Source organism: Dendrobates tinctorius, unplaced genomic scaffold (genome assembly GCF_039654945.1).
Source record: "Dendrobates tinctorius isolate UK_male_01 unplaced genomic scaffold, ASM3965494v1 ptg000334l, whole genome shotgun sequence".
In the NCBI taxonomy this organism is placed as follows: Eukaryota; Metazoa; Chordata; class Amphibia; order Anura; family Dendrobatidae; genus Dendrobates; species Dendrobates tinctorius.
This window is the reverse complement of record NW_027362000.1, coordinates 4,344,127-4,363,538: the sequence shown is the minus strand read 5'-3', so window position 1 is coordinate 4,363,538 and position 19,412 is coordinate 4,344,127. Positions and strand designations below refer to the sequence as shown.

Below are 19,412 nucleotides of genomic sequence, written 5' to 3'. Positions count from 1 at the left end.
ATTTTGTTCTTAAAAGGTAGAACAAAGGTTAAGGGAAAAAATAGTGAGAATTTTTGATTGTACTTAAAACACATGAACCATATGCGCCATTTTAGAGAATTTAAGGACGAAAAAGTCAACAAACATACAAACTGATCCTAATTTTTTATTTTTTTTTTGGAGAGATCTACATTATGTCAAAATTTTCAAATAACAGGCCCAAAACATTAATAAGGATAAGGGGAAGGATGCGCAGATAAATATAAATGTGTAAATTTATTCTACCTCATTTTCTTTCTGAAAAATACTCTAAAAAAATCAAGGTATCCTTTCTGATTATTCCATTACCTTTTACACTACATTGATGTAAAAGAGATTGCATTTTTTTAAAAGTGCAATAATTGTCAAACACATAAGCTGACAGTGAAATGCTTGTCCAGTTCATAATTTGCCCACAGAAATGCATGACATGAATGCCTAATCATGTGTGCCATAGGTAGACATCTGCCGATCTTGGTTAAGAAACACTACACACTATCAGCCTGAAAATAATGTTGTAAATGGCCCACCAGGGTAGAAGATTCAACTTTTCTGTAGGACATCTGCCCTATGTACACAGTCAAGATAACAGGAGTGATTTTGGGAAAAGTCTCTAAATATGGTCCATCCTGGAGTTGAAACTGACCAAAATTTTTTGAGAGGCCTAAACATTGCTGTTAAATCAACACTTATCATCAAAATTGATGAATTGTGAAAGGATCTAGAGAAGAACTGGAAAAAAAGCTCAAAGGCAAGCATTCAAGCCTTTAGCATCATATCCAAGAAGATTGAAGGTAAATGCAAAAGGTAAAGTGTAAAGGATATGAGTGGTAAGTGAGTCATCTTTATCCATAAGGAGACCAACTGTAAATTAAGTCTTACTGGCACTGCTCCATAGAAGGATACAAATTTGCTCTCTCATAGAAAGTAAGCAAACTAATTAATAATATTTTGCATATTTTTCCATATGGAATATTACCAATGAAACTTCTAACCACAGGTAACCAACAGCTTTCTTGAAAGTACCATAAAGCATCTCTTTTTAGGCGTGGCTAAAATCCCTATGACACAAGGCTTCTTAAAGGATTTTCTTACATGGTAGCAATGTCTACTAAGTGGCACTAAGGAGATATTTGGCTAAATTGCAAGTTTTTTTTCCATGATGCAGTACCAATAAGATGATACATACAAAGTCTCATAAAGAGAGTCTGACCCTGTTTCCCCAAAGCTATGTCAATGGCACCTCACTCAGCCAGCCAACCCCTAATCAGCGCTAATGAAGGGCAAGTTTCCCAAGACATCTAAATAGGAAACCCAAGATGATCCAGAAGATCATCAGAGCTAAGTCCTGATGGAGACTATTCCATGGTTCTCTAAGACAAATGAAAGAGAGAGCAGAGACTGCAACAGCTGCTCAGCTCCGGGGCAATGAGGCAAAACAAACTCCTGGGATACGGGTGCCAAGTTCACGACCCATAGAAGCGCAATGTAGCGTGAAACATCCGTCGTCCAGCACAATTTCCACTTGTTGGCTTGCCTGCATTTTCTGTACATGATCCCACAATAAAGGACATTTTTATGGGATGGTGTGTGCAAGTTCCTTCCTTCTATTTGGTGACATTCCAGGGCTCTCTGCCACCACCGTAGCGACTGTATGGTCTTCTGGGAAGTTGACCAAGAGGCACAATAACTGAATGGCAATACACGGTGGACTGCCCATCCAGTCAGTCATGCACATCGACAACCTGTGCAAAACTCTGGTGGAGGAAACATCTTTGGTTTCCACTTTGCACGGAGCCTGTTGGATGCTCTGTAAAGTAACATGTCCCACTTTCTTCCATGGGAGTCATTCTTTTGGGGCCATCCAGGATGCCTGGTGCCTTATGAACTATTTTAAGGATGTTATTTGACTTGATAGGAATTGATTCATTTTGGAAAAGGACAGATTGTGATGGGTATGTAACTTGTCTAATATCCACAGTGTTGTCTGCAAGGCTTCTTAATTTGCTCCAAACGGCCAATAGACTATCAATCCACACTTTACTCTTCAGTGATGTTCTAAAACGTCAATGCAGAGTTAGCTGCTTGCACGAGATTGTGCAGCTGCACAATCGAGGTGCTGACTGTCAGACACAGCCAGGCTCCCCATAAAGAAGGCAGAGGTGGTATATTACTATCTCTGCCTTCCTAACCGAGTTTTACATAGTGCTGATTAAGTATAGGAAGTGCTGAAGACTCAGTGATCAAGTGATCATTGTGTATAAGGAAAGAGCAGGAGATGGTTTGTCCTAGGAGACCAAATCAAATCTACTGTGCGGCCAGTGGGCTGAATTTCCCTTGAAACTGAGGCTAATATATCCGTCCCAGTTCCAGGGGAAACCACAATTTTAAAAAATATATTAATGATATTTCAAAACACACCCCTTGCCCCCCATAAAGTGTTAAATAAATGAAGAAAAGTAAATAAAGGCAAGAAAAAAAAGACACAGCCAGGCCAAACTGTAGTTACCAACACAGCCCCCAATGACAAAATGATATGAAACAAAATATTGTCAACAGAAAGAGGAATGCAATTTAAAATGTTTTTTTCAGTTGTCCATTGTGGTCGCAGAAAACTAGAAATGGAAAAAAAGATATGCATTTCATATTTCTCTATTTACATTTTCCCTCAATGTCAGCAAAAAAAGGAATACAAAAATAAGTCTCAAGGATCACGAAGAAAGAGGCAAAAATTATTTACCTATCTGAAAGAGAAATTTTTTTTTGAGCTGTGTGTGTGATAAAACCTTAGAACGTGGCTAGTCTGGAATAGGGGAAAATGTCCCAGTCCTAAATTGTTTAAAGGTTCACATTGAGGCTAGTTTCACGGCCAGCATACCCAACGCTAAATATAGGGTATGTCGGTCGCATGCAGCGTCATGCGCCCATAGGAGGAGCTGACCGGAGGAGGCGCGGCCGGGGGCGGAGCTTAGCGGCGGCCCTGCGCTGCGCCTCAGAACGCTAGTGTGAAACTAGCCTTATATGGTGGCTACCTCTACTAGGTTGCACTAGTGACTTTGTTTTCTTCCGTTCAAACAACAATCTAATTTCTATACAATAAACTTATAAAAATTTCAAAACGATCAAATTCAGCTTAACCTTATGGAGAATTGTGTGTAAATGGATGAGAAAAATACTTTTCACTTTCCTTGACTCTATTGTGAAATTACACCACCATAAAATGAAAGGAAACTGGCAATAATTTATTATATAGAACGGAATTCTTACCTAAAAGGCATAACAAGACAAGCCACCAGGAGATCAGCCATAGCCAGGGACATGATGAACATGTACGTCACTGTTCTCAATCTTTTTTCCACCGCAGGACAAATGAAGACCACTGTGTTTCCCAAGAAGGTGACCAGATCAATAATAGTTAGTAACAACCCAACCACCACCTGCTGAGGAGCTATTTCAGATGTTTTATTCCCGTCTCTTCTCATCCCCGAGGTACCAAATGACAAGTTGGAGGTCAATGACACATCTCTGTCCATCGGCATTTTCAGCTCTTATGTCCTAGAATACAAAAGAGACGGGAAATTGGTCTGGTAGAAAATAATCCGTTCCACGCATAATATCTGATGCTCTTTTTATAGCAGATACTCGAGAGAGAATTGTTTATGTTTAACAGCAAGACTGAAGAGATGAGAAAAATTAGAGAAGCAATGTGTCCTAGTTCCATAATTCTGAAGGACAGACGATTCCGAAAGTGACTATACCTCACACATTGTCTGACACCTGCAAGTGGTAACCACATGGGCGTATTTAATGCAAATTAATATGCAGGACAGTATCACAGTAATTGTATCCTTCTACAGTATATAGGAGGCATTATTATAGTAGCCATATTATTGTACAGTTATGGCCAAAAGTATTGACACCCCTGCAATTCTGTCAGATAATACTCAGTTTCTTCCTGAAAATGATTGCAAACACAAATTCTTTGGTATTATTATCTTCATTTAATTTGTCTTAAATGAAAAAAAAAACACAAAAGAGAATGAAGCAAAAAGCAAAACATTGATCATTTCACACAAAACTCCAAAAACGGGCAAGACAAAAGTATTGGCACCCTCAGCCTAATACTTGGTTGCACAGCCTTTAGCCAAAATAACTGCGACCTACCACTTCCGGTAACCAATGAGTTTCTTACAATACTCTGCTGGAATTTTAGACAATTCTTCTTTGGCAAACTGCTCCAGGTCCCTGATATTAGAAGGGTGCCTTCTCCAAACTGCCATTTTTAGATCTCTCCACAGGTGTTCTATGGGATTCAGGTCTGGACTCATTGCTGGCCACCTTAGAAGTCTCCAGTGCTTTCTCGCAAACCATTTTCTAGTGCTTTTTGAAGTGTGTTTTGGGTCATTGTCCTGCTGGAAGACCCATGACCTCTGAGGGAGACCCAGTTTTCTCACACTGGGCCCTACATTATGCTGCAAAATTTGTTGCTAGTCTTCAGACTTCATAATGCCATGCACACGGTCAAGCAGTCCAGTGCCAGAGGCAGCAAAGCAACCCCAAAACATCAGGGAACCTCCGCCATGTTTGACTGTAGGGACCGTGTTCTTTTCTTTGAATGCCTCTTTTTTTCTCCTGTAAATTCTATGTTGATGCCTTTGCCCAAAAAGCTCTACTTTTGTCTCATCTGACCAGAGAACATTCTTCCAAAATGCTTTAGGCTTTTTCAGGTAAGTTTTGGCAAACTCCAGCCTGGCTTTTTTATCTCTCAGGATAAGAAGTGGGGTCTTCCTGGGTCTCCTACCATACAGTCCCTTTTCATTCAGACGCCGACGGATAGTACGGGTTGACACTGTTGTACCCTCGGACTGCAGGGCAGCTTGAACTTGATTGGATGTTAGTCAAGGTTCTTTATCCAACATCCGCACAATCTTGCATTGAAATCTCTTGTCAATTTTTCTTTTCCGTCCACATCTAAGGAGGTTAGCCACAGTGCCATGGGCTTTAAACTTCTTGATGACACTGCGCACGGTAGACACAGGAGCATTCAGGTCTTTGGAGATGGACTTGTAGCCTTGAGATTTCTCATGCTTCCTCACAATTTGGTTTCTCAAGTCCTCAGACAGTTCTTTGGTCTTCTTTCTTTTCTCCATGCTCAATGTGGTACACACAAGGACACAGGACAGAGGTTGAGTCAACTTTAATCCATGTCAACTGGCTGCAAGTGTGATTTAGTTATTGCCAACACCTGTTAGGTGCCTCAGGTAAGTTACAGGTGCTGTTGATTACACAAATTAGAGAAGCATCACATGATTTTTCGAACATTGCCAATACTCTCCACCCTCTTTTTTATGTTTGATGTGGAATTATATCCAATTTGGCTTTAGGACAAATCTTTTTGTGTTTTTTCATTTAAGACAAATAATACCAAAGTATTTGTGTTTGCAATCATTTTCAGGAAGAAACAGTATTATCTGACAGAATTGCAGGGGTGTCAATACTTTTGGCCACAACTGTATATTCTTGTACATAGGAGCAGTATTATAGTAGTTATATTCTTGTACATGGGGCAGTATTATAGTAGTTATGTTCTTGTACATAGGGGCAGTATTACAGTAGTTATATTCTTGTACATTGGGGTAGTATTATAGTAGTTATATTCTTGTACATTGGGGCAGTATTATAGTAGCTATATTCTTGTACATAGGAGCAGTATTATAGTAGCTATATTCTTGTATACAGGGAGAGTATTATAGTAGTTATATTCTTGTACATAGGAGCAGTATTATAGTAGCTATATTCTTGTATACAGGGAGAGTATTATAGTAGTTATATTCTTGTACATAGGGGCAGTATTATAGTAGTTATATTGTTGTACCTTGGGGCAATATTATAGTAGTTATATTGTTGTACATTGGGGCATTATTATAGTAGTTATATTCTTGTACACAGGGACAGTATTATAGTAGCTATATTCTTGTACATAGGAGCAGTATTATAGGAGTTATATTCTTGTACATAGGGGCAGTATTATAGTAGTTTTATTCTTCTATATAGGAGCAGTATTATAGTAGTTATATTCTTGTACCTAGGGGCACTATTATAGTAGTTATATTCTTGTACATAGGGGACAGTATAATAGTAGCTATATTCTTGTACATAGGAGCAGTATTATAGTAGTTATATTCTTGTACATAGGGAGAGTATTATAGTAGTTATATTTTTGTACAGAGGAGCAGTATTATAGTAGTTATATTCTTCAACATAGGGACAGTATTATAGTAGTTATATTTTTGTATATATGAGGCAGTATTATATTAGTTATATTTTTTTATATAGGAGCAGTATTATAGTAGTTATATTCCCGTACATAGGGGAGCAGTATTATAGTGGTTATATTCTTGTACATAGGGGCATTATTATAGTAGTTATATTCCTGTACATAGGAGCAGTATTATAGTAGTTATATTCTTGTATATATGACGCAGAATTATATTAGTTATATTCTTGTATATAGGAGCAGTATTATAGTAGTTATATACTTGTACATAGGGGAGCAGTATTATAGTAGTTATATTCTTGTACATAGGGGAGCAGTATTATAGTGGCTATATTCTTGTACATAGGGGCATTATTATAGTAGTTATATTTCTGTACATAGGAGCAGTATTATAGTAGTTATATTCTTGTATATATGACGCAGAATTATATTAGTTATATTCTTGTATATAGGAGCAGTATTATAGTAGTTATATACTTGTATATAGGGGAGCAGTATTATAGTAGTTATATTCTTGTACATAGGGGAGCAGTATTATAGTAGTTAAATTCTTGTACATAGGGGGCAGTATTATAGTAGTTATATTCTCGTATATAGGGGCAGTATTATAGTAGTTATATTGTCTATATGACGCAGTATTATATTAGTTATATTCTTGTATATAGGAGCAGTATTATAGTAGTTATACACTTGTACATAGGGGAGCAGTATTATAGTAGTTATATTCTTGTACATAGGGGAGCAGTATTATAGTAGTTAAATTCTTGTACATAGGGAGCAGTATTATAGTAATTATATTCTTGTACATAGGAGCAGTATTATAGTAGCTATATTCTCGTATATAGAGGCAGTATTATAGTAGTTATATTCTTGTCTATATGACACAGCATTATATTAGTTATATTCTTGTATATAGGAGCAGTATTATAGTAGTTATACACTTGTACATAGGGGAGCAGTATTATAGTAGTTATATTCTTGTACATAGGGGAGCAGTATTATAGTAGTTAAATTCTTGTACATAGGGGGCAGTATTATAGTAGTTATATTCTCGTATATACGGGCAGTATTATAGTAGTTTTATTCCTGTACATAGAGGGCAGTATTATAGTAGCTATATTCTTGTAGTTAGGGGCAGCATTATAGTAGCTATATTCTTGTACATAGAGGCAGTATTATAGTAGTTATATTCTTGTACATAGAGGCAGTATTATAGTAGTTGTTTTCTTGCACATAGGGAGCAGTATTAGAGTAGTTATATTTTTGTACATGGGAGCAGTATTATAGTAGTTATATTCTTGCCCATAGGAGCAGTATTATAGTAGCTATATTCTTGTACATAGGAGCAGTATTATAGTAGTTATATTCTTGTACATAGGGGGCAGTATTATTGTAGTTATATTTTTGTATATACAGTACAGACAAAATTTGGACACACCTTCTCATTCAAAGCGCCACCGGAAATGGTTTTCATTTCACAGATGTGCCCTGTCAGGCTTAATAAGTGGGATTTCTTGCATTATAAATGCGGTTGGGACCATCAGTTGTGCTGTGCAGAAGTCTGGTGGATACACAGCTGATAGTCCTACTGAATAGACTATTAGAATTTGTATTATGGCAAGAAAAAAGCAGCTAAGTAAAGAAAAACAAGTGGCCATCATTACTTTAAGAAATGAAGGTAAGTCAGTCCGAAAAATTGGGAAAACTTTGAAAGTGTCCTCAAGTGCAGTGGCAAAAACCATCAAGCGCTACAAAGAAACTGGCTCACATGAGGACCACCCCAGGAAAGGAAGTCCAAGAGTCACCTCTGCTGTGGATGATAAGTTCATCCGAGTCACCAGCCTCAGAAATCACAGGTAACAGCAGCTCAGATTAGAGACCAGGTCATAGAATCATAGAATCATAGAATCATAGAATCATAGAGTTGGAAGGGACCTCCTGGGCCATCTGGTCCAACCCCCTGCTCAAAGCAGGATTCGCTAAATCATCCCAGTCAGATGTCTGTCCAGCCTCTGTTTGAAGACTTCCATTGAAGGAGAACTCACCACTTCTCGTGGCAGCCTGTTCCACTCATTGATCACTCTAACTGTCAAAAAGTTTTTTCTAATATCTAATCTGTGTCTCTTCCCATTCAGTTTCATCCCATTGCTTCTAGTCTTTCCTTGTGCAAATGAGAATAAAGTTGATCCTTCTACAATGTGACAGCCCTTTAGATATTTGTAGACAGCTATTAAGTCTCCTCTCAGTCTTCTCTTTTGCAAACTAAACATTCCCAAATCCTGCAACCTTTCCTCATAAGACAGGGTTTGCAGACCGGTCACCATTCTGGTCGCTCTTTTCTGAACTTGCTCCAGTTTGTTGATGTCTTTTTTAAAATGTGGTGCCCAAAACTGGACACAATATTCCAGATGAGGTCTGACCAAAGAGGAGTAGAGGGAAATAATGACTTCACGTGATCTAGACTGTATGCTTCTGTTAATACATCCTAGAATTGCATTTGCCTTTTTTGCTGCTGCATCACACTGTTGACTCATATTCAGTCTGTGATCTATTAGTATACCCAAGTCTTTTTCACATGTGCTGTCACTTAGCCCTATTCCTCCCATTCTATATATGTTTTTTTCATTTTTATTGCCCAGATGTAGCACTTTGCATTTCTCCCTGTTAAAAACCATTCTGTTAGTTGCTGCCCACTTCTCCAGTTTATTTAAATCTTTTTGAATCCTCTCTCTCTCTTCTCTAGTATTAGCTATCCCTCCTAGCTTTGTGTCATCAGCAAATTTAATCAGTTTACCCTCAATTCCTTCATCTAAATTGTTGATAAAGATGTTGAACAATACAGGGCCCAGGACAGAGCCCTGTGGTACCCCACTTGAGACATTCTTCCAACTGGATGTGCAGCCATTTACGACCACTCTTTGGGTCCGATCACTAAGCCAGTTATGAATCCACCTAACAGTTGCCTTGTCCATTCCATACTTAGTCATTTTTTCAATAAGGATTGTATGAGAGACTTTGTCAAATGCTTTGATGAAGTCAAGATATACTATATCTACAGCATTTCCTTGATCCACCCAATCAGTGATACCGTCATAGAAGGAAATTAAGTTAGTCTGACATGACTTATTAGTTAGAAACCCATGCTGACTCTGTTTAATCACTTCATTCTTATCCAGGTATTGACATACATGTTGTTTAATAATTTGTTCAAAGATCTTTCCTGGTATAGAAGTCAGACTCACCGGCCTATAGTTGCCTGGGTCCACCTTCTTCCCCTTTTTGAAGATAGGAACAACATTTGCTCTTCTCCAGTCTTCTGGCACTTCTCCTGTTCTCCAAGAATTTTCAAAGCTTATGGAGAGGGGTTCAAAAATTTCTTCTGCTATCTCCTTCAGTACTCTGGGGTGTAATTCATCTGGACCTGGAGACTTGAATTCATTTAGGTTAGCTAAGTGTTTCCTCACTATCTTTCTGTTTATAGATATCCTGGATTCTTCTATTCCCTTAATAGGACAGTGAATAACAGTTGATGTTGCATTTCCTTTCTGAGAGAAAACAGATGCAAAATAGGAATTTAAAAGTTCAGCCTTCTCAACATCCTGTCTTACCATTTCATCATTTTCATCCTGTAAAAATCCTATAGCATCTTTGACTTTTCTTTTACTTTTGACATATCCCCAAAATCCTTTATTATTGCTTTTGACATCTCTTGCAAGCCTCAGTTCATTTTCAGCTTTAGATAATCTGATTTGTGCCCTGCAGGTTCTGCAGACAGCATTATATTCTTCTTTAGATATGCCTCCCTCTTTCCATTTTATAAACATTTTTTTCTTCCTTTTTAGCATGTGCTTAAGTTCTGTGTTCATCCATCCTGGTTTCCTTAAATGCTTCCTATTCTTCCCTCTTTTCGGAATTGTTAACAACTGTGCTTTGAGAATTTCATTTTTCAAGATTTCCCATCCTTCCTGGACATTTTTGTCTTTAAGGATATCCAGCCATTGGATCCCTCCAATTCTCTTTCTGAATCCCTTAAAATCTGCCTTTCTGAAATCTAACCTTGACGTCTGAGTCTTCACAGGTCTTCCACCTCTAGTAATCCAAAATTCTAAAATAGCATGGTCGCTACCTCCTAGGGTCCCAGCCACTTTTACCTCCTCAACCATTTCCTCCCTGTTTATAAGGATTAGATCCAAGGTAGCAGTTCCCCTTGTTTTCTCCCTTACCTTTTGGAAGATAAAGTTGTCAGCAAGAGAGGATAAGAATTTCCTTGACCTGTTAGTTTTGCCTGAGAGAGATTCCCAACAAATGTCTGGATAGTTGAAATCTCCCATGACAACTATGTCATATTTTTTGGAGAACTTGGCCATCTGATGCATAAAGAGTTCATCTATATCTTCGGCTTGCACAGGCGGCCTGTAGTAAATGCCTACAATGGTGTCCTTTCCATTGTTCTGTCCTTGTATTCTTACCCAAACAGTTTCCACAGAACTCCCAGTCTCTGAAGCTTCAATCTCTGTGCAGATATACGCGTTTCGAACATACAATGCGACACCCCCTCCTCGTTTATCAAGTCTGTTTCTTGCAAATAAGTTGTATCCTTCTAGTCTTGTATTCCAATCATGTGTATTGTCCCACCAAGTTTCAGTGATTCCAATTACATCATATTTCTGTTCCTGTGTTAGTAGTTCCAATTCTCCTTGTTTGTTGCCCATGCTTTGTGCATTAGTATAGAAACATTTTAGTTTGTGATTGGTTTCTCTTTCTCCAATATTTTTATTAATTAGATTCTTTCGTCTTTGTTCTTCCTTTCCACTTCTAATAGCAGAGTTCTCAATAGCATTTGTCAGGTGTATGGCTTTTTCTGGTCTTTTGCTTCCCTTCCCATGTTGTTCTAGTTTAAAGCTCTCCTTACAAGTGTAGCAAGGCGACTTCCAAATACATGCTTTCCAGTCTTCGTAAGGTGCACCCCATCTCTAGCAAGTAGTCCATCGTATAAGTAGTTCACTCCGTGATCCAGAAATCCAAATCGTTGCTGACGGCACCATCGACGTAGCCAGTTGTTCACCTGCAGAATCTTATTCCACCTCCTTGTTCCATGGCCATCCACTGGGAGGATGGAAGAGAAGACCACCTGCGCTCCCAGTTCTTTCACTTTCTTGCCTAAGTCTTCAAAGTCTCTGCAGATGATTTCCAGGTCGTTTCTTGCGGTGTCATTTGTCCCCACATGTAGTAGCAGGAATGGGTAGTCATCTGTAGGTCTGAAGAGTCCTGATATCCTGTCAGACACATCTTTAATTTTTGCACCTGGAAGACAGCACATTTCTCTTGTAGTTATATCCGGTCTGCAGATAGCGGCCTCTGTTCCTCTCAGCAGGGAATCCCCCATGACCACCACTCTCCGTTTCTTCTTCACAACATTTTTCTTTCTCCATCCAGGAGGACTCTGAAGGCGTACAAGGTTGCTGTTTGTTGGCAAAGTCTTATCCTGATGTATTTCTTCATCGTTTTCCTGCGTGAGAGCCTGGTACTGGTTCCTGAGCAGTATGGGTGCTGACTGCCTCCTGATCCTCCTGCTTCTCTGGGTCACATGTCTCCATTCCTCTGTTTCTTCAGGTGCACTTCGAATTTCTTCTCTTTCTGTAACATGAAGAGATAATTCTGCTCTGTCCAAGAACTCTTCACCTTCCTTAATGATCTTCAACGTAGCTAACCTCTCTTCGAGATTTTGCAACTTTTCCTCCAACAGGGACACAAGCTTGCATTTGTGGCATGTGAAGTTTGGCTTTTCCACTGGTAAATCTGTGAACATGTAGCAAGAAATGCAGCTCACCAAATGGCTCCTGGCCTCTTCCATCTTGAGATTTCTTAAAAACGATGAAAGATGAGCCAAATTTTCCAATTTCCTCTTTTCAGCTGCAACGGCCAAAACCCAGTGATCGTTGAGCTCGCGGAGACTCTTCACTTATCCCAGAAGGCACTGGGAATATGCAAATGATCTCCTCAAGACTCTTCCCCTGGTCAATGCCACACAGAGTTCTACCAGCAGACACATCCCTACAACAACTGTTAAGAGGAGACTTTGTGCAGCAGGCCTTCATGGTAAAATTGCTGCTAGGAAACCACTGCTAAGGACAGGCAACAAGCAGAAGAGACTTGTTTGGGCTAAAGAACACAAGGAATGGACATTAGACCAGTGGAAATCTGTGCTTTGGTCTGATGAGTCCAAATTTGAGATCTTTGGTTCCAACCACCATGTCTTTGTGTGACGCAGAAAAGGTGAATGGATGGACTCTACATGCCTGGTTCCCACCGCGAAGCATGGAGGAGGAGGTGTGATGGTGTGGGGGTGCTTTGCTGGTGACACTGTTGGGGATTTATTCAAAACTGAAGGCATACTGAACCAGCATGGCTACCACAGCATCTTGCAGCGGCATTCTATTCCATCCGGTTTGTGTTTAGTTGGACCATCATTTATTTTTCAACAGGACGATGACCAAAACACATCTCCAGGCTGTGTAAGGGATATTTGACCAAGAAGGAGAGTGATGGGGTGCTACGCCAGATGACCTGGCCTCCACAGTCACCAGACTTGAACCTAATCAAGATAGTTTGGGGTGAGCTGGATCGCAGAGTGAAGGCAAAAGGGCCAACAAGTGCTAAGCATCTCTGGGAACGCCTTCAAGACTGTTCGAAGACCATTTCCGGTGACTACCTCTTGAAGCTCATCAAGAGAATGCCAAGAGTGTGCAAAGCAGTAATCAAAGCAAAAGGTGGCTACTTTGAAGAACCTAGAATATAAGACATTTTTTCAGTTGTTTCACACTTTTTTGTTAATTATATAATTCTACGTGTTAATTCATAGTTTTGTTGCCTTGAGAGTGAATCTACAATTTTTATAGTCATGAAAATAAAGAAAACGCTTTGAATGAGAAGGTGTGTCCAAACCTTTGGTCTGTACTGTATGAGGCAGTATTATTTATTAGTTATATTTTTTATATAGGAGCAGTATTATAGTAGTTATATTCTTGTACATAGGAGCAGTATTATAGTAGCTATAATCTTGTATATAGGGGCAGTATTATAGTAGTTATATTCTTGCACATAGGGGCAGTATTATAGTAGTTATATTCTTGCACATAGGAGCAGTATTATAGTAGTTATATTCTTGTACATAGGGGGCAGTATTATAGTAGTTATATTCTTGCACATAGGAGCAGTATTATAGTAGCTATAGTCTTGTACATAGGAGCAGTATTAAAGTAGTTATATTCTTGTATATATGGGCAGTATTATAGTAGTTATATTCTTGTATATATGATGCAGTATTATATTAGTTATATTCTTGTATATAAGAGTAGTATTATAGTAGTTATATTCCTGTACATAGAGGGCAGTATTATAGTAGTTATATTCTTGTACATAGGGACAGTATTATAGTAGTTATATTCTTGTACATAGGGGCAGTATTATAGTAGTTATATTCTTGTACATAAGGAGCAGTATTATAGTAGTTATATTCTTGTACATAGGGGAGCAGTATTATAGTAGCTATATTCTTGTACATAGGGGAGCAGTATTATAGTAGTTATATTCTTGTATATACGGGCAGTATTATAGTAGTTTTATTCCTGTATATAGGAGCAGTATTATAGTAGTTATATTCCTGTACATAGGGGCAGTATTATAGTAGTTATATTCTTGTACATAGGGGCAGTATTATAGTAGCTATATTCTTGTACATAGGGGCAGTATTAAAGTAGTTTTATTCTTGTACATAGAGGACAGTATTGTAGTATTTTCTTGCACATAGGGAGCAGTATTATAGTAGTTATATTTTTGTACATAGGAGTGGTATTATAGTAGTTCTATTCTTGCCCATAGGAGCAGTATTATAGTAGTTATATTCTTGCACATTGGGGCAGTATTATAGTAGTTATATTCTTGTACATAGGGGATAGTATTATAGTAGTTATATTCTTGTACATTGGGGCAGTATTATAGTACTTATATTCTTGTACATAGAGGACAGTATTGTAGTATTTTCTTGCACATAGGGAGCAGTATTATAGTAGTTATATTTTTGTACATAGGAGCGGTATTATAGTAGTTCTATTCTTGCCCATAGGAGCAGTATTATAGTAGTTATATTCTTGCACATTGGGGCAGTATTATAGTAGTTATATTCTTGTACATAGGGGACAGTATTATAGTAGATATATTCTTGTACATTGGGGCAGTATTATAGTAGTTATATTCTTGTACATAGGGGCAGTATTATAGTAGTTATATTCTTGTACATAGGAGCAGTATTATAGTAGTAATATTCATGTACATAGGAGCAGTATTATAGTAGTTATATTCTTGTACATAGGGGACAGTATTATAGTAGTTATATTCTTGTGCATAGGAGCAGTATTATAGTAGTTATATTTTTGCACATGGGGCAGTATTATATTAGTTATATTTTTGTATATAGGAGCAGTATTATAGTAGTTATATTCTTGTACATAGGGGACAGTATTATAGTAGATATATTCTTGTACATTGGGGCAGTATTATAGTAGTTATATTCTTGTACATAGGGGCAGTATTATAGTAGTTATATTCTTGTACATAGGAGCAGTATTATAGTAGTAATATTCATGTACATAGGAGCAGTATTATAGTATTTATATTCTTGTACATAGGGGACAGTATTATAGTAGTTATATTCTTGTGCATAGGAGCAGTATTATAGTAGTTATATTTTTGCACATGGGGCAGTATTATATTAGTTATATTTTTGTATATAGGAGCAGTATTATAGTAGTTATTTTCTTGTACATAGGGGACAGTATTATAGTAGTTATATTCTTGTACATAGGGTACAGTATTATAGTAGTTTTATTCTTGTACATAGGGGAGCAGTATTATAGTAGTTATATTCTTGTACATAGGGGCAGTATTATAGTAGTTATATTCTTGTACATAGGGGACAGTATTATAGTAGTTATATTCTTGTACATAGGGGACAGTATTATAGTAGTTATATTCTTGTGCATAGGAGCAGTATTATAGTAGTTATATTTTTGCACATGGGGCAGTATTATATTAGTTATATTTTTGTATATAGGAGCAGTATTATAGTAGTTATATTCTTGTACATAGGGGACAGTATTATAGTAGTTTTATTCTTGTACATAGGGGAGCAGTATTATAGTAGTTATATTCTTGTACATAGGGGCAGTATTATAGTACAGTTGTGGCCAAAAGTATTGACACCCCTGCAATTCTGTCAGATAATACTCAGTTTCTTCCTGAAAATGATTGCAAACACAAATTCTTTGGTATTATTATCTTCATTTAATTTGTCTTAAATGAAAAAACACAAAAGAGAATAAAGCAAAAAGCAAAACATTGATCATTTCACACAAAACTCCAAAAATGTGCCAGACAAAAGTATTGGCACCCTCAGCCTAATACTTGGTTGCACAACCTTTAGCCAAAATAACTGCGACCAACCGCTTCCGGTAACCATCAATGAGTTTCTTACAATGCTCTGCTGGAATTTTAGACCATTCTTCTTTGGAAAACTGCTCCAGGTCCCTGATATTAGAAGGGTGCCTTCTCCAAACTGCCATTTTTAGATCTCTCCACAGGTGTTCTATGGGATTCAGGTCTGGACTCATTGCTGGCCACCTTAGAAGTCTCCAGTGCTTTCTCTCAAACCATTTTCTAGTGCTTTTTGAAGTGTTTTGGGTGATTGTCCTGCTGGAAGACCCATGACCTCTGAGGGAGACCCAGCTTTCTCACACTGGGCCCTACATTATGCTGCAAAATTTGTTGGTAGTCTTCTGACTTCATAATGCCAAGCACACGGTCAAGCAGTCCAGTGCCAGAGGCAGCAAAGCAACCCCAAAACATCAGGGAACCTCCGCCATGTTTGACTGTAGGGACCGTGTTCTTTTCTTTGAATGCCTCTTTTTTCTCCTGTAAACTCTATGTTGATGCCTTTGCTCAAAAAGCTCTACTTTTGTCTCATCTGACCAGAGAACATTCTTCCAAAACGTTTTAGGCTTTTTCAGGTAAGTTTTGGCAAACTCCAGCCTGGCTTTTTTATGTCTCGGGGTAAGAAGTGGGGTCTTCCTGGGTCTCCTACCATACAGTCCCTTTTCATTCAGACGCAGACGGATAGTACGGGTTGACACTGTTGTACCCTCGGACTGCAGGGCAGCTTGAACTTGTTTGGATGTTAGTCGAGGTTCTTTATCCAACATTCACACAATCTTGCGTTGAAATCTCTTGTCAATTTTTCTTTTCCGTCTACATCTAGGGAGGTTAGCCACAGTGCCATGGGCTTTAAACTTCTTGATGACACTGCGCACAGTAGACACAGGAACATTCAGGTCTTTGGAGATGAACTTGTAGCCTTGAGATTGCTCATGCTTCCTCACAATTTGGTTTCTCAAGTCCTCAGACAGTTCTTTGGTCTTCTTTCTTTTTTCCATGCTCAATGTGGTACACACAAGGACACAGGACAGAGGTTGAGTCAACTTTAATCCATGTCAACTGGCTGCAAGTGTGATTTAGTTATTGCCAACACCTGTTAGGTGCCACAGGTAAGTTACAGGTGCTGTTAATTACACAAATTAGAGAAGCTTCACATGATTTTTCGAACAGTGCCAATACTTTTGTCCACCCTCTTTTTTATGTTTGGTGTGGAATTATATCCAATTTGGCTTTAGGACAATTCTTTTTGTGTTTTTTCATTTAAGACAAATTAAATGAAGATAATACCAAAGAATTTGTGTTTGCAATCATTTTCAGGAAGAAACTGAGTATTATCTGACAGAATTGCAGGGGTGTCAATACTTTTGGCCACAACTGTATTTATATTCTTGTACATATTAGCAGTATAGTAGTTATATTCTTGTGCATAGGAGCAGTATTATAGTAGTTATATTTTTGCACATGGGGCAGTATTATATTTGTTATATTTTTGTATATAGGAGCAGTACTATAGTAGTTATATTCTTGTACATAGGGGCAGTATTATAGTAGTTATATTCTTGTACATAGGGGGCAGTATTATAGTAGTTATATTCTTGTACATTGGTGCAGTATTATAGTAGTTATATTCTTGTACATAGGAGCAGTATTATAGTAGTTATATTCTTGTACATAGGGGCAGTATTATAGTAGTTATATTCTTGTACATAGGGAGCAGTATTATAGTAGTTATATTCTTGTACATAGGGGGCAGTATTATAGTAGTTATATTCTTGTACATAGGGGCAGTATTATAGTAGTTATATTCTTGTACATAGGGGACAGTATTATAGTAGTTATATTCTTGTACATAGGTGCAGTATTATAGTAGTTATATTCTTGTACATAGAGGCAGTATTATAGTAGTTATATTCTTGTACATAGGGGGCAGTATTATAGTAGTTATATTCTTGTACATAGGAGCAGTATTATAGTAGTTATATTCTTGTACATAGGAGCAGTATTATAGTAGTTATATTCTTGTACATAGGGAGCAGTATTATAGTAGTTATATTCTTGTACATAGGGGCAGTATTATAGTAGTTATATTCTTGTACATAGAGGCAGTATTATAGTAGTTATATTCTTGTACATAGGGGGCAGTATTATAGTAGTTATATTCTTGTACATAGGAGCAGTATTATAATAGTTATATTCTTGTACATAGGAGCAGTATTATAGTAGTTATATTCTTGTACATAGGGAGCAGTATTATAGTAGTTATATTCTTGTACATAGGGGCAGTATTATAGTAGTTATATTCTTGTACATAGGGGCAGTATTATAGTAGTTATATTCTTGTACATAGGGGGCAGTATTATAGTAGTTATATTCTTGTACATAGGGGCAGTATTATAGTAGTTATATTCTTGTACATAGGGGACAATATTATAGTACTTATATTCTTGTACATAGGGGCAGTATTATAGTAGTTATATTCTTGTACATAGGAGCAGCATTATAGTAGTTATATTCTTGTACATAGAGGCAGTATTATAGTAGTTATATTCTTGTACATAGGAGCAGTATTATAGTAGTTATATTCTTGTACATAGGGGCAGTATTATAGTAGTTATATTCTTGTACATAGGGGGAAGTATTATAGTAGTTATATTCTTGTACCTAGGAGCAGTATTATAGTAGTTATATTCTTGTACATAGGGGGCAGTATTATAGTAGTTATATTCTTGTACATAGGGGAGCAGTATTATAGTAGTTATATTCTTGTACATAGGGGACAATATTATAGTACTTATATTCTTGTACATAGGGGCAGTATTATAGTAGTTATATTCTTGTACATAGGAGCAGTATTATAGTAGTTATATTCTTGTACATAGAGGCAGTATTATAGTAGTTATATTCTTGTACATAGGAGCAGTATTATAGTAGTTATATTCTTGTACATAGGGGCAGTATTATAGTAGTTATATTCTTGTACATAGGGGCAGTATTATAGTAGTTATATTCTTGTACATAGGAGCAGTATTATAGTAGTTATATTCTTGTACATAGGGGCAGTATTATAGTAGTTATATTCTTGTACATAAGAGCAGTATTGTAGTAAAATTCCTGATTACATGGGCAGTATTATAAGTTATGCTTTTGTCCACAGCCATCAGTATTGCAGTGATTATGATGTTATAATATTGCTGTATGTATTACTGCTGTTCTATACAGCTCTAGTATATATACAATGTTTAGAGAAATTATAGGAATAATTCACACTGTTCAATATGTTCCAAGTTCTGATTACAAAAAATTCTATTCGTCCTTTTCTTACTCTGTGAGTCCCACTGACTTGAACAATATATGTGATATTTTATAGAGAGTCGCTGCTAGTGTTGGGAATTGCTTCTCTTTGCCTATCATGGCACTTTCTCTAAGGGCTCATACTCATATGCGAGAAACTCAGACGAGTCTCAAACCTCAATACCCGGCACTGCCGCCGGCAGTCGAATCGGAGCGTTCAGCTGCATAGAAATACAAGCAGCTGCACGCTCCTATCCGAGTGTCGGTGGTAGTGCCGGGTATTGAGGTTTGAGACTCGTCTGAGTTTCTCGCATGTGAGTATGAACCCTAAGGAAAG

General features: G+C 37.5%; 1 protein-coding gene across 5 annotated transcripts in view; it reads right to left on the bottom strand.

Moving 5' to 3' along the window:
* The window catches only part of LOC141074845 (histamine H2 receptor-like), a 221,766-nt gene that overhangs the window by 84,886 nt on the left and 117,468 nt on the right, over nt 1-19,412 (bottom strand). For all 5 annotated transcript variants that reach the window (XM_073562103.1, XM_073562104.1, XM_073562106.1 and 2 more), the window contains one exon: nt 3,286-3,573. In XM_073562103.1, coding sequence (XP_073418204.1) covers nt 3,286-3,557 — 272 coding nt within the window. In that variant the 5' untranslated portion in view covers nt 3,558-3,573. The remainder of the gene's footprint in view (nt 1-3,285; nt 3,574-19,412) is intronic.